The 14,336-nt window shown below is 50.7% G+C and overlaps 6 protein-coding genes across 6 annotated transcripts; 2 read left to right on the forward strand and 4 right to left on the reverse strand.

Moving 5' to 3' along the window:
• Positions 1-862: 862 nt before the first annotated feature.
• Positions 863-2,485, reverse strand: VTN77DRAFT_2293 (uncharacterized protein; the record flags this gene model as incomplete). The annotated part of the gene is made up of 3 exons (XM_069418116.1): positions 863-1,186; positions 1,272-2,171; positions 2,240-2,485. 3 exons carry the CDS (start codon positions 2,483-2,485, stop codon positions 863-865), a joined length of 1,470 nt encoding a protein of 489 aa, XP_069279191.1.
• A 789-nt stretch (positions 2,486-3,274) lies between these two features.
• On the reverse strand, positions 3,275-4,221 carry VTN77DRAFT_2294 (uncharacterized protein; the record flags this gene model as incomplete). The annotated part of the gene is made up of 6 exons (XM_069418117.1): positions 3,275-3,384; positions 3,437-3,584; positions 3,644-3,823; positions 3,881-3,976; positions 4,048-4,101; positions 4,192-4,221. 6 exons carry the CDS (start codon positions 4,219-4,221, stop codon positions 3,275-3,277), a joined length of 618 nt encoding a protein of 205 aa, XP_069279192.1.
• A 413-nt stretch (positions 4,222-4,634) lies between these two features.
• VTN77DRAFT_2295 (uncharacterized protein) lies at positions 4,635-5,425 on the forward strand (the record flags this gene model as incomplete). The annotated part of the gene is made up of 3 exons (XM_069418118.1): positions 4,635-4,719; positions 4,779-5,155; positions 5,267-5,425. 3 exons carry the CDS (start codon positions 4,635-4,637, stop codon positions 5,423-5,425), a joined length of 621 nt encoding a protein of 206 aa, XP_069279193.1.
• A 675-nt stretch (positions 5,426-6,100) lies between these two features.
• Positions 6,101-7,624, reverse strand: VTN77DRAFT_2296 (uncharacterized protein; the record flags this gene model as incomplete). Its single annotated transcript, XM_069418119.1, has 1 exon — positions 6,101-7,624. One exon carries the CDS (start codon positions 7,622-7,624, stop codon positions 6,101-6,103), a length of 1,524 nt encoding a protein of 507 aa, XP_069279194.1.
• A 659-nt stretch (positions 7,625-8,283) lies between these two features.
• Positions 8,284-10,909, reverse strand: VTN77DRAFT_2297 (uncharacterized protein; the record flags this gene model as incomplete). The annotated part of the gene is made up of 4 exons (XM_069418120.1): positions 8,284-8,840; positions 8,900-10,604; positions 10,669-10,818; positions 10,892-10,909. The coding sequence occupies 4 exons, from the start codon at positions 10,907-10,909 to the stop codon at positions 8,284-8,286; spliced, it is 2,430 nt and encodes an 809-aa protein (XP_069279195.1).
• A 447-nt stretch (positions 10,910-11,356) lies between these two features.
• Positions 11,357-14,149, forward strand: VTN77DRAFT_2298 (uncharacterized protein; the record flags this gene model as incomplete). The annotated part of the gene is made up of 5 exons (XM_069418121.1): positions 11,357-11,500; positions 11,566-13,473; positions 13,535-13,614; positions 13,676-13,825; positions 13,891-14,149. The coding sequence occupies 5 exons, from the start codon at positions 11,357-11,359 to the stop codon at positions 14,147-14,149; spliced, it is 2,541 nt and encodes an 846-aa protein (XP_069279196.1).
• Between the last annotated feature and the right edge of the window lie 187 nt (positions 14,150-14,336).

The raw sequence follows: 14,336 nt of genomic DNA on the forward strand, positions 1-14,336 counted from the left end.
CCCCTCGCCCCCCCTTTAGTTGCAGGAGCAGGAGCAGCATAGCATGCGACCTATTTTACTTTTTTACCTAGGCAGGTAAACTAAGTACAAATACACTTACCAGTGGCCAGACACCATTTGATTCATTGATTGATTTTGATTAATTGATTAATAATTCTTCCGTCACTACTGCTAATGATATATTTTTAAGAGTCTTCAATTTTTTGTCTTTCGACATGTCAATAATCATAATCATAACCACAAGCACAAACACAAGCAGGTGACATCAATATCACCTTGGCGTTTAGTTCAAGAGAAAGGAAGAAAGAAAAATAAACAAATAAATAAATAATAAAATAAATATCAGATTTTTTTTTCGCCCCAATAAGCAACTAAATAAAGCAAATAATTTAAGCTAAGTAGTAAGTTGTTGGTTCTTCGAAATCGAAGATTGACCTGACCGGTCACCTTGGCGTCTCGTTCAGTTCGAGAAAAAAAAGAGTAAATAAGTAAAATAGAATACCAGACTTTTCCGCCCCCCGCCCCTCCTTTCGCCTAACAAGCAAATAAGTTAACTGTTCTTCGAATATTGTCCGTTTTTTCTCTCCTCTTTCTTTGATTTAAGCCATCTTACAAGACAAAGATAGCAAGACAGACAGACAGACAGACAGATACTGAACGAAAGAAGATACTGCAATATTCAAATTCTGACACGCACATGGAAGCAATGCAGAAAAATAAATTGTTAAAACAAAAAGTGGACAAACAGACAACAACAGAGCAAGTCTAAATGTAGATAGATAGATAGACAGAGCAGATCTAACACGCAAGACTGCAAGAGACTGCAAGACATATAATCTAATCTAATCTAGCTATTATCCCATTATCTTCTGTCCTCTACTGCTGCAGCTGCAGCTTCTTCATCAGCGACGATAGGATTCGGGTCGAGATCAAGAGTCGTCGGCGGCGAGGGAGGATGATTTTCGCCATGTTCCTTGCTTTCGTGATTGACGATCAGGAACGAGAGGAAGACGATGACGGCGCCGATCCAGTACAGCACACTCGCGTACTGGCCTTGCAGGATGATCTGCCCCACTAGCGAGAGCGGGATGGTCAGGCTCAAGCCCACAGTGACGACGAGGGGGGTGGTCAGTAGCATTGCGTAGGCCCAGCACATGTCTGATATTAGGGAGGAGAGGGAGTTGACCTGATTCAGTACGAGACAAGCGTCAGCAAAAAAAAAAAGATTCATCTCTTTCAATTGAGAAGGGGACAGAAGGAAGCAGACGCACCAGTATAATGGCCCATACCCTGCTGCTCGGCGGCAATGCAAATTCCTCAACACCCAGCAGATGCAGAATGATAAACCCCGGCCACAAGAGGAACACGTTAAAAAACCCCACGAGGCCAAAGAACAGTTGCATGTTGACCCTCGACTCATCGCCCACCTGCTTCTTCATCACGATCGTATAGACGCCGTACACGATGGCACTAAACGCCGCCATGGCGTCCCCCAACGCGATTTCCGCGGTGGTCTTGTGCGGGAAGCTGCTATCATCAGCATTCTTCGGTGTGGGCGCTTCATCAGGTGATGACATGTCCACGCGCGAAATCAGGATCACTCCGACGAGGGAGGCAACGACGCCGACGAATTTGCGAACGGTGAATTTCTCCACGCCGATCACAGTCCCGAAGATGAGCGTCCAGACTCCGCTGGTCGAGGTCAAAATGGTGGTGCTGCCAACATTCGTGTATTGGAGACAGGCGATGGCGAAATAGTTCGCCAGAAACCACAGCATACAGAACTGAACGCTCAATTTGGCCGTCGCCCGCAGTCCCAGCCTCCCACCAGGGGTCTTTCGAGCTTGGTCGGTCACAACGGGAGGCACGTCCGGCGATTCCCTCGGGTGATTATAGAGCAACCCCTGCCGTTGCATAGTCCTTTCGCTGTGTACATCCCCATCGTCGTCTTCTTCTGGTAGTTCTCTGACATAGAGCATGCTATCCTTCATGCCATGCGAATCGAGATACAACAGCAATGTCCGCCAGGATGTGACTTGCGCGAGCTTGCCATTGCGCCAGAGACGAAAGAGACGCCGTGCGATGACGATAATCAGGAAGACGATGAAGAAAGAAGTGTTTACGTAGGTAACAAAGAAGGGTTTCGAGTAGGTGTCGTCTGCCAGTATTGTCTGCGGAATTGAAAGGTCTGGTTAGCGCATAGGCATATCGATAGATCATCGATATTGATAACACATACACTGGCAAGAAAGTTCGAACCCGTCCAGAGCACAACGACCACCAGAAGTAGACACATGCCCAACGTATGTCTTGCGACGCCAAAGACGACACCTGAAACGTTCCTCCTCGTCGCGGCAGAAGAAGAAGAAGCAACCTGGGGATGGAAACGCGCCGTAAACTCTTCGTCATTATCTGACGACTCCATGATGGGTGGCTGCTGCTGCGCCATTGCGCTGCGACCATCACCGCTCCTGCTGGCTGTCATGATATGGTTCAAAGTACTAGTCGCCTCCTCGAGCACGAGCAGGCCTGCTGCTGCTGCCTTGGACTTATCCGCATGGAGATAAGATGAGATATGAGAGGGGTGTTGATAAGCCAGAATTTATGAGGACATCTCAAATTCGATAACCCTCACCAAGCAGCGAGAGTCTCCCCGGTCAACAGGGAGTAGGTGAGAGACCTGGCTGGGGATGAAGGGAAGGATTCACCGCGCTGCCTCCGCATTATAGTTAAGCGAGTGTTGATGTTGCAGTGATGCTGACATGACCTCCGCCTGTTCCGATGCTTGGCGCGATGGCGTGCCTGGAACCAAACCAACTAATAGGTCCTCCTTACTTCCATGCAACCTTGACCAGTTGACCTCTTTGGAAGCAATCTTTTCCTGATAATTTTAAACTTACTAACGATCAAGTTACGTAGTCAAATATTCTTTCTGAAGGACATCATGTATTTGGCTGATTGCGATGGTCACGTAGTCATTAGCTTACAGAAAGGATATCCCAGACTCCCAAAACGAACAGGTCTCGGACATTGACATGAGCAGAAAAGAAAAAAAAATCATCACAGAAAAATGCCAGGAGGAAGAGCGTGCACCAGGAACCTTTCAAAGAGCAACCGGGTGCAAGCTGATGCGGATTATATATCCCAGCAATCAGAATTACACACAGGTAGAGATTTCTCTACAAGTCCACCCATGTGAGATATCGTAAGACGAACTCCAAAACCAACAGAAAAGAAAAAGGACGAAATTCATAACAAACACTGGGTCATCGTCTCAGCATGCACAACCGTCGCGTTCGCTGTCAAGGCCGATAGTGATGGGATCATTGAAGTCTCCGTTGAATTCCTCTGCTTCTTCCTGAGCGAGGGCATTCCTTGCGATGACTGAAAGATATTAGATAATGGATACCACGTAGTCAAAAGTTTTAGAGCTCACCTTCAAATGCTTGTTCAACATTGAGAGCTTCCTTGGCGCTGGTTTCAAAATAGGGGAGGTTGCCTTTGGACTGGCAAAACGTCATAGCGCGTTTCGAAGAGATCATTCTCTTGCTCTCATCCACATCAATCTTGTTGCCAATCACCACCTGTGGTCCGTCAGTGGCATGATACTGATAAGAATAACCATTGAGGAAGCAGCACTTACAAAAGGGAAACTCTCAGGATCTCGAGGGCTTGCCTGGATAAGGAATTCGTCTCGCCAGCTGTCGAGCGCCTCGAAACTCTTCGAGTTGTTCACATCGTAGACTAGAACGCAGCAGTCTGCTCCTCGGTAGAATGCGACACCTAGGGACTGGAACCGCTCTTGACCGGCCGTATCCCAAAGCTGCAAAACACAGTCAGCAATGGCCATTCTCTTATCAATCGCATAATCTGGACATGCCTGCATTGTCACCAGTCGGTCATCGACCAGCACTTCCTTCGTGAGAAAGTCGGCTCCAATCGTAGCCTTGTAGCTCGCGCTGAACTTTTTATTGACCTGAGACGACGAGTCACCGTCAGCAAGAGTTATTATGACGAAATGCCCACGCAGAGAGTGGAGGCACGGACATATTGGTTCATCAAGCTCGTCTTCCCCACGCCACTGTCACCGAGGATAATGACCTAGATAATGTAGGAAGAGACAGAGTCAGCAAAGCCGATCAGGTCCAGCAGGACTGCTTGCAGTCGAGTGGCGCAAGACAAGCACTCTACCTTCAACAAGACCTTCTTCCTGGACGCCATGGCCGCAGCAGTGAACTGAAGATGGCAAAAGCTGTTCCAATTCTAACTCCCGGGACAGCAGTCGATAGGACCAGCTCCTAATAAAAAGTGAGAGGCTGGGAGAAGGCGTAGAGAGTAGTAGAGGCCTCGCGAGGTGGATGAGGAGGGTTAGCGGACCTCGTGACGTTGATAGCACGAGGGCGGTCGACCGGGCGGTCTGACGGCGGCGGAGTAACCAGAGTGACAGTCACAGAGGCCTCCAGCCTCCATCACAGTACCCCACTCAGGTACTCTGCACCCTTCCAGGGCTGCTGATTCCTGGCCGAGGATCAGGTATTAAAATAGCACAAGATGTGTCCATGACTGTGGAGCTCCTAGCCTCCTCTTTTCTGTGTGGTGTCCCCCCACCAAGAGATACCCAGGTCTAGCCAGCCATGGCAAACTGGCGGGACGAGTACTTTGCCGCATTAGGAGTTCGAGATCAACGAGAGAAAGCGAACATCGGCCTTTACGATGCCTGTACGGAGACTAACCATCCCTTCAACTGCCAACCTGATAATAATAATTAATTACAACAGACACTCGACTTGCAGACCGGACAGGCGCCTTAGGGACAGCGGCCTCGAGGCAACAACTACAATCGCCTGAAGCAGCCGCATCCCCGTCATCATCTGCCACATCCAAAAGAGGAGCGACGACAGGTCAACAACAAGATGCAGGAAAGCCCCTGCAGGATATTCTGGCGACGGTGCGAGCAGACTTGGCTGCTGCGCAGCGCTCGCGCTCCGAGCTTCAAGATCGCCTGACCCGCACGAATGCGGAGCTGGAGAAACTGAAGAAGAAGACACAGCAAGACGGTAGGCGGATTGCAATGCTGGAGGGGGAGCGGAATCACCTACAGCTGCGGCTGAGGGATCGGGACGAGGAATTGAGGGGGAAGGCAAAGTTATTGGATGTACGTGCGGGCCCCTATTCCTGTCGCCTTATGTCCACCATCTGCTGTTCATGCTTGCAAAAGAAATCTAAGGTAACAAAACTGGATACTGACTGGTGTATTCATGCACAGAGCGTCCAGGATGAATTGGCTTCGCTCAACCTGCAGTTGAATATGGCCGAAGAGCGTTCCAGCCGACTGCAGCGTGAGAACCAGGAACTGATTGACCGGTGGATGGCACACAAGGAAAAAGAGGCAGACGCGATGAATCAAGCTTCGAAGTTTTCATGACGAAGGAGAACATTGATGAAGGCTTTCTGCCGTCGAGTCTCCGAATTCTTGGATTCTCGCAGGTATCAAGGTCAGTTTTCCATGTGAGTGGATAGCTGCACGATCATGAACTACCCCTTAACTTTTCCTGGGTCAGGTCTTTTGGTTTTATTCTGTATATCAACCAGTGGACAGGCAGGGTCAATAATGCCGATGACGCCACAGTTGTAATCCACATAACTGTGTCGATATATACGTCGAGACTTGGGATATTTAGATTGTAACGTACTGTACAATTAATCTAGAGAAGAGAGATATATATAAACACAAGTCTACCCCCGAAATGACAGGCAGGCTAGTTGAATACCTGGATGAGATAGCAGTCTCAAGACGCCTCGTAGCCAAAAGAAATATGCCAAAAAAGAAAACAAAGTCCAACAGACATAATGCAAACTATTCTCAACCATTCTGTTCCTGCAAAAATTGGTATCATTGAACAAAGACAGACAAGATCATCAGACAGCAGCATCAAACGCGATCTTTGTGTGCATCATGCAAGTATCAACGGAACGCAACAGTGGATGATTTATTCCCAAAAAAGGAATAGAATAAAAAAATTATAGGCATCCACGGATCCAAACCATGGTTAGATATCCAATCAGGCAGTCAGGTGACTGGACTCGGGGGAGAAGAAGGCTACTCCTGCATCTCTTCAACGAATTTTTTCAATCGAGAACTGTCCTTTGTGGCAATGAAGTATGTACCTCCGACGTCGGTCCAGCTCACCGAGTCGGACCAGTAGTTCCTTTGCTTCACGGTGAGCAGGTTGATCGGGGAGTTGAGATTGCGCGACTGGATTTTGTGGCCGGCGGGCACAAATGACTTTAGCGACACGATCTGGCACCCCTCTTTCATGTCGAGGAAGAAGTTGATCAGCTCGTTGTTGAGCTGCGGAGTGAACGCCTGGTTGTTGATCAGGACGACATCGGCGCGCTGGAGCACCTTGATGATGCTCTCCTCCTTGAGGAAGTCTCCGCGGACAAGATGTGTCTTGCCGGGGGCAATTCCCCATAGTTGACATCGCGCCTTAAACTCTGCTTGCTGCAGTTCCGCCAGGTCGCAGGCATTAGGCATCACTTCGCAACCCCAGCTCTCGCAGCCGATTTCCAGTGCCGCTTGCAAGACCACGTTCCCAACTCCGGATCCCAGATCCACAAAGACCTGACCAGACTTCAGCTTGGTCTCCTTGAAGATGGTGCTAATGAATCGCGGAAGAAGCTCGCCATACACATTGTCTGTCCCGTTCTCGTACTGGCGCAGCGATTCGACGCGTGGCGAGACAGTCCGTGAGTATATCTGGGTCAATATTCGCTCAACGAGAGGCAGTGGCAGACCATGCGTCGCGTCCAAGTGTTTGGCAATGGATCCATCAGCCACCAGCCTTTCGACAGCATTGTTATAGTCTGTGATCGCTTGACAAAACTCGGACTCGGAGGCATGAGCCAGGGCTCGTCGGATTCGACGCTTGATTCCAGTTGACTCGTTATCGAACTCGTCTGTGGCGTCTTCGGGGATATAGTGCTGGGAAACGACTTCCACCACCTGAACAATATCATCGATGGGTTTGAAATCGTCTTTGTCACGCGGCACAACAAGTTGATACCTCTCTCCCTTCAAAGTACTGGGGTATTGCAGTACAATCTCAGCCGGCGCACCAGATCCCTCAAACGCACGCTTGTACTTTCCGGAGCCCTGCACGGATGCGATATCCGCCGCATGCACCATGGCAAGCGTCTTTTGGCCCTCTTTTGAAAATGCTTCGGCGGACCGTATGCGTCGCTCCAGATCCGGCTCGACGCTGGCACTCACTCGCACCCGTTTGCGCACCTCGAAAGAAGTATCCGTGTCGCTGTCATCATCATCACTGGACAGCCTCTGTACCGGCGAAGGCCTCTTCAGATTCCTCGATGGCGTACTTAACCGTTTCTTGGAGGAAGGGCTGGCATTGTGGGAGCGTGATGGGATTGGCTTGTCGTTCGGCTCGCGTGATCTGCTTGCGGATGCGGATCGTGGGAGTGGTGATGGGCCATTTTCTGCAGCACTGACGGACGGTGACCGTGATGGCTGTGCCGGCTTGGTTTGGACAACCTTGCGAATCTGAGGTTTCTTGGCTTGGAGAGAGAAGGCACCTCCTTTCTGGAGATGATCGAAAAAGCCCATATCGCGCGCGGGACTCGAGGGACTCGGAGACCCGGGGGCGAATTCCGAAGCACAAGCCGCAGGCGGCGAGAAAGGGAGGCGAAACGATATGCTACAGATATAATAAATAAAAGAGCAGTGATAAGACCATGATAAATGTGTACAAAGAGGGAAAAGACGAAAGAAAATAAAAACAAAAAAAATATCCCCGGAGGAGAAGGACTCCCGAGAACTCGTCTATCCCCGGTGGGGGTTTTTAGCTAGACGATGGGGAAGCAGTCGCACAAGATTGCTGTGACTCTTGCCAGCGAGTCTGTCCACTCACCATGAGTGTCCCGCCACGCGCGCCTTCCAGATTCCGGCCCCGCGGGAGGGCTGGCGCCACAACCATGGCCCTGGGTCCTTTCCTACTTGGGTAGGCACCTGGGTACACCATCAATCAGGTCACATTGGAAGGTACTGTCTATTATTACAGAGTATAACAGTAAGCAGTTCCACAAAGGCCAGCTCTTCTGCCTGTGCCTGGCATGTCATTTTCTATTATACACAAGCTGTGAAAATGAATCAAGGACAAAATACAATGAACAGCGGAATGAATGAGTAAACGTCTCCAAGATTAGCATCATGCACGGTGTCGTGATCATGTACTGTACGGGTATATACAGATGGCTACTCAGTTTTTAACGCTTCTTCTTCTTGGCAAGTCTCTTCTGTGCTCGGATGTCTTTCTTCAACCGTGCATCCACGATCTTGTACTTGCCCTTCACTCCCCGGGGACGGCCTGCGATTCCTTTGTTACTGCCCTTGGCGACCACCAGCTTCACACGTTGCTTTGGCTTCTGCTTGGCTGCCTTGCTCATCAACTTGGCAATTGCTTGCGCCTTGTCCCTCTCACTGAGACCCTCGTCTTCCGCCAGGAGAGCGGACTTCTTGCGCAACTTCTCCAGCCGCTTAGCGGCCTTGTATTTCTTGCGAGCCTTGGCTTCTTGAACCTTTTTGATGGGCCGGGCATTGATGGCGCGCATCTTTTCCTTGATAGCTGCCGCGGCTTCCTTGGTGATTGGCCGGTTAGGACGACTGTGTTTGTTCTCGTCGTCCAGGAACCAGTCTGGCAGACCATCCGTGTCCCGGAACGCATACTTGTTGAACCCATCATCCACCACGTCTTGCGACTTCTTTTCTCCAGCAGCCATTTGCTGAGCGAGCGCCATCGCCTCTGCGGTGATAATGTCGATATCTACAACTCATGGTCAGCAAGATGCCAAACGAGAGACAGATCCGTGACAGCAGACATACCTAGGCGCCCATCCTTCGTCCGAGGATCCTTGAGCTCTTCTGGTTCCTCATCAGAAGATTCAAAACCCTCTCGAGTTTTTGCATTCCGTTTGGATGTGGACTTTTCCGAAGCGGACTCTCCACGCGTAGACTTTTTCGAAGAAGTAGCAGCCTTCTTGGCCGCATCATCATCACCATCCACTTCAATGGCGCTATCCTCATCCTCGATTTCTTGGATGTCTCCCAGGCCTTGGAAGATGTCCTGATCAAAGAACAGTGCAGCCTTGTTCGACAGATGATCAGACGCAGGGGGTTTGCGACCAGCAACAGCCACGGCGGAATCACAGCCTTCCTCATCTGAAGATTCGCTGTCGTCACCACCATTGTTGTCGGAGAAACCCTCCCATTCCTCCGTCTCGTAATCTTTTCGGGCCTTCTTTGCTCGCAGTTTCGCGTCGCGGGCTTCCTTGCGCTCCTGATATTGTTCGTACAATGAGTCCAGCTCTCGCTCCAGTTGATCTTCCTCCTCGTCTGTCTCGTCCTCGCTTTCATCCGACGATTCCGATTCCTCGTCACTGAGCAAGTCAGCCCCCTTTCCCGCAGCAATCTTGTCCGTTGCATTCTCTCGATTGACCGTCTTCAGGGCAAACATGGAGTCTTCCCCGATCGGACCGCTCTGTTCCATCCCAATCTCTGTAGGCGTGATCATATGCATTTGCATCCGCATGATTTCCTTGCGCTTCCTCTCATTCTCCTTGCGCCTCTCCTTCTTCTTCCGTGCGTTTTCTTTCTCACGCAGGCGCTGCAACTCTTCCTGAATGGCCAATTCGTCATCCAGCGGTGCAATTTCGGTCACCTCCTCTGTCTCTTCATCTTGCGCTTGCTTCTTCCTTACAGTAAGGCCAAATTTCTCGCGGACTTTCAGTCTCCATCTCAAGAGGCTCCGGAATTCCTTTTTACCCAAGACTCGAAGATCTTCGCAACAAGCGCGAATCTCATCGGTGGTCTCCTCCAGCCTTTCCAAAGTGGCCAGGGCCAAGTCCCCACTCGGAGACTGCTGGAAACTAAGCTTGTGGTATGTGCCCAGAATCGCAATCGGGTCGGTCGTATTGATGAATTCCGTCACGGAGATCTCCTTATGTTGGGTATAGTCGCCCTCTTCGTAACCTTCCCTCTTCCGCTTCTTCTTCTCTGGATTAAAGACCTTTGCCTCATTGTTCGGCGTGGGATCGGCCAATTCTGCGAACACGTGCTTGGAATCCAAGAATCTGGGGTCGAGGCGTTTTGGCGCTTTGTACCCACGGCAGACGACGAAGATTTCGGCAGAAACATTTCGGGAGGATGGAGGTTTCGTAGCTTCGACGGATGTGAAGAGTTGCTTAAAAACCCACAGTAGCGGGTTGTAATCTTTGGAGCGGAACACCTTGGTTATGAACGTGCCGCCCTCTTTTAGGAATTCGGTGGCCAGCTTCAACGACTGCAACGCGAGTTCGGCCTGGGAGAAGGCATCCTGAATCCATGCTGTACCGACGTTGGGCGCACCGTCGTGCAGGACCGTATCAGCCTGCAAATGTTTCAAATGTGAACGGATGGTGGCACGACACTTGTCCGTCGTGATGTCGCTCTGAAAGGTGATGACTCGCGGAATGGGCTTGATCGGGGCGAGGTCGACTCCGATGATGAGGCTTCCTGCCGGCATACATTCTGCCGCAACTTGACACCATGACTACAATTAACCCCTTGTCAGCTGCAGTCCGCGCAAGAGGGAGAGCCACTGCTGAACTACTTACCCCGGGTGCTGCACACAGATCAAGGAGCACCTTGCTCTTCTCGAGGAAGCCATATTTCTTATTGAGCTGGATCAATTTGAATGCTGCACGTGCCCGATAACCTTTTTCTTTGGCAAGCTTATACCACTTGTCCAAACGGCCCTTTCCATGCTGTGGAACAGGTCAGTATCCCGTTTCGTAGAGATCAGTCCAGATTTTGACTTTGAGGAACAGCATTGCCTACCTTCTTCTGGATCGCCATCCTGAATCAGGTGCGCAGGGTTGACCTACGCCCGGATATCGGACCACAGAAAGACAGGATGAGCCCTTGTGGGTGATTTTCCAATCCTGGGAACAGCAAACCAGGATTTGCTGAGCCTACTATTGTCTCAAAAAAAAGTTGATCGCTTATCGGCGCATCTCCACTCATTTTTTCGTTGGTTGTGGCGGTGCAGTACGACAAGGGGAAATCACATGACTCACTAGATCTGCCTAAGACCAACAAGTCACATGCCAGCAATCAGTGACATCACGCCTCGTGGCACCAGAACAGGCGGAAGGTCAGTCGATTAGCATGGCAGCTTCGTAGCACGCGCTCCGAGGCAGACCACGTCCGCTCCCGCCATGTTCCCCTTGTCACCCATCTTCACTCTCGGTTCTGTCTGATCAAAACCGCCGTGGGTGATGTCTGTAATTGCGGATCGGCCCCATGGGATCTCGAAAGCAGGTGAAGTCGAACCCCTCGGCCGCTGACTCGCAGGTCAGCTTGGTGTCCAGCAAGAGCTCCGCTTCAGCTTCAACTCAACCGGCAAAAGATAGCAACTCGTCAGCACAGAAGCAAAACAGTAGGGCGGTAAGTGGGTTGGCTGCAGAGATCGTAGCAGTGGAAGCCACTGCTAATTGATAATCTGGAAACAGGGCTGGTATACTAAGTCCTGGCCGCAGGGGAAAGCGGCCGCCGTGACCGAAGTTGCACGAGAGAGCATCTTAGCATTGGAGCTGGCGCCGTCGACGACATCGCCTCCCGAAACCTCGAAAGCTTTCAAGTCACGTTCGATCCAGTTAACCAAGAAAGCGGGTTCCTCCAGCAGATCTCTCCCAGCTGAAACCAGGACAACTCGTATCAACATCGCCTCGAACGGATCTACTTCAACAACCACTGAAGCCGTCCTGCACGAACCTACTCCTGATGCACCGCGTGATGAGACAAAGGATGAAAGAGATTGTCCGTTAGATGCGGACGATACGGTTAAGGACACAAAGGAAAGCCCAAAGGCTACTGCCGTCAGCCAATCTGGAAACACAGAAGTTCCTCCCCAAGAATCTGACAATACTTCGAAGCCGTCAGATCAGTCTACATCTTGGTTTAGCTGGTTTGGCTGGGGAGCAGCTCCAGCAGAAAAGTCCAGCTCCAAGGAAATGGGAACGACTAAACCTCCTCCAGCGGAGGCCCCAAGCGCAGCGCCAACTGAAAATCCTGTAGCACCCAGCTCTGATACCAGAAGAGACGAACCAGCCATATTAGACGCTTCCGCCACCACTTCGCAACCTGAGCAACCAGCTGTCGTTGAAGGAAGTATCTCTACACCACAAAGGCGGTCGTGGCTACAGATGTGGACAGGATACTACTCTACGACAGCGACACCGAAATCCAAGGAAGAATTACAGCAGGACGAATCAACGAAAGAACCTTGTCCTGAAGCAGAACGTCCTGCAACACAAGACATTAACCTGAAGCCAACTCCTAATGACGCTGAAACCGGACGCATGCAGGAAAATGAACCTTCTAAACGGCAATCTGCTCCTGGGAGGAGCTCTGGTTGGGCATTCTGGTCCAGGGACGTCCCAAAGACGGAGACCGCAGAGAGAACCGATCAGAAAGAGGCCAGCGAGCTTGCGACGACAGAGCCAACGCCTTTGCGACCTAAACAGGACTTCTCAGAGGCTGAAGTCGAGATCCAACCAAAATCAGGAAAAAGTAGTACCAAGAGCAAGGCTGCAAAAGATACTGCCGAAGGTGCAGCGGCTGCTGTATCCCCAGTAGACATGCCTAGTCCTCCCGTACCAGCGAAAGTCAAGGCCCAGGAAGTGTCCGCCTCAAAACAACTGCAGAGTGTCCTGACAAACCAGTTGCTGCCTTTATTCAGAGACACGTTCGCTATGCAAGAATCCCCGTCGTGGTTGCAATCGATTGGACGGATTCTTCATTATTCAAAGGAGCCCGAAAATAAACATGTTCTGGTGCTTCGAGACCCGCCTCGTCCCAAGAGAGCTCTGGCCATTGGAGTTCATGGCTACTTCCCGGCTCCGCTGATACGAACCGTGCTGGGCCAGCCTACTGGCACCTCCTTGAAATTTTCTACCATGGCAGCGAAGGCCATCCATCAGTGGGCAGAGAATCACGGCTATCAATGCAACGTTGAGAAGATATCCCTCGAAGGAGAGGGTCGCATTGCTGAACGGGTAGACCTCCTGTGGAAATTGCTTCTGAACTGGATGGAGGATATCCGGAAGGCGGATTTCATTATGTTTGCCTGTCACAGTCAGGGTGTTCCGGTTACAGTCATGCTGGTCGCCAAACTGATCGCGTTTGGGTGCCTAAATGCATGTCGCATTGGCATTTGCGCTATGGCCGGTGTGAACTTAGGCCCGTTCCCGGATTATAAATCTCGATGGATTGGCGGCTCTGCTGGCGAGCTGTTTGATTTTGCACTTCCTAGCAGTAAAGTCTCGCGGGATTACGAGGCAGCGCTGGAAGCTGCGTTGAATTTTGGAGTTCGCATCGCCTATGTTGGAAGTATCGATGATCAGCTGGTCTCTTTGGAGGTACGTTATTGTCATTATGTCGAGGTTCTGGTCAGATCTGACTGATGTTTACCTGCTCTAGTCATCTCTATTCACTCCTGCGTCTCATCCATACATTTACCGAGCTGTCTTTGTCGACGGTAGAGTCCACACGCCAAGCTTGTAAGCAAGCCTGATCTCTCATTTTTTGACGTTCAAAGGTTTCTAATCATAATATTTACAGTCTCTCACACCTCGTGGGTTTTACGCTTAAGCTACGAAATCTTGGCATCTCAGACCATGGCCTCATCCGTGAGCTCAGCGCTCCTCTTGTTGGCAGTCTTTACTCGGGCGAAGGCCATTCCCGTCTCCACGATGAGGAGAGTATCTATTAGTACGCCAGCCAGTGCCCTTCCGCCTCTTTTATCTTCATAGACATTTTCTAACTTGAGCTCCCAGCCTCGCCATCGAGTTCGCCTTAGAAACGTCCAACGTCAGCGGTGTCCCGCTACGCATCCAGAGAACCAGCCCGTCCGCAACACCCAACCCTTACATTCTCCCCTTCGCCATGCGCGGCATTCTCGAAGAAGACTACGTCCGCCGTGAGCTTCACGAAGAGAGCATGGAGCTCCTGCGGCAATTCGATGACTGGAAGCCCACCACCAAGGTGCTCAAAGACGTGAAGTTCCGGCTTGAGGGGATTCGATCGAAACTCTAGAATCTAAAGGCGGGAATAATGATTCCTGTCGGGGTTGCCCGCCCGTGTCTGACCTATCGACCCAGCTTTTCACGCCAGCTTTTTTTCACAACAAAATCATCAAGTGTGATCCCTGGCCTGAAGAGAATGCTATTATCCTCATTTTGATTGATCTTCGCGTTATCCGACTCTTTTTTTTCGAGATATC

This window comes from Rasamsonia byssochlamydoides, assembly GCF_041956645.1.
Source record: "Rasamsonia byssochlamydoides strain NRRL 3658 unplaced genomic scaffold VTN77scaffold_18, whole genome shotgun sequence".
Lineage (NCBI taxonomy): Eukaryota > Fungi > Ascomycota > Eurotiomycetes > Eurotiales > Trichocomaceae > Rasamsonia > Rasamsonia byssochlamydoides.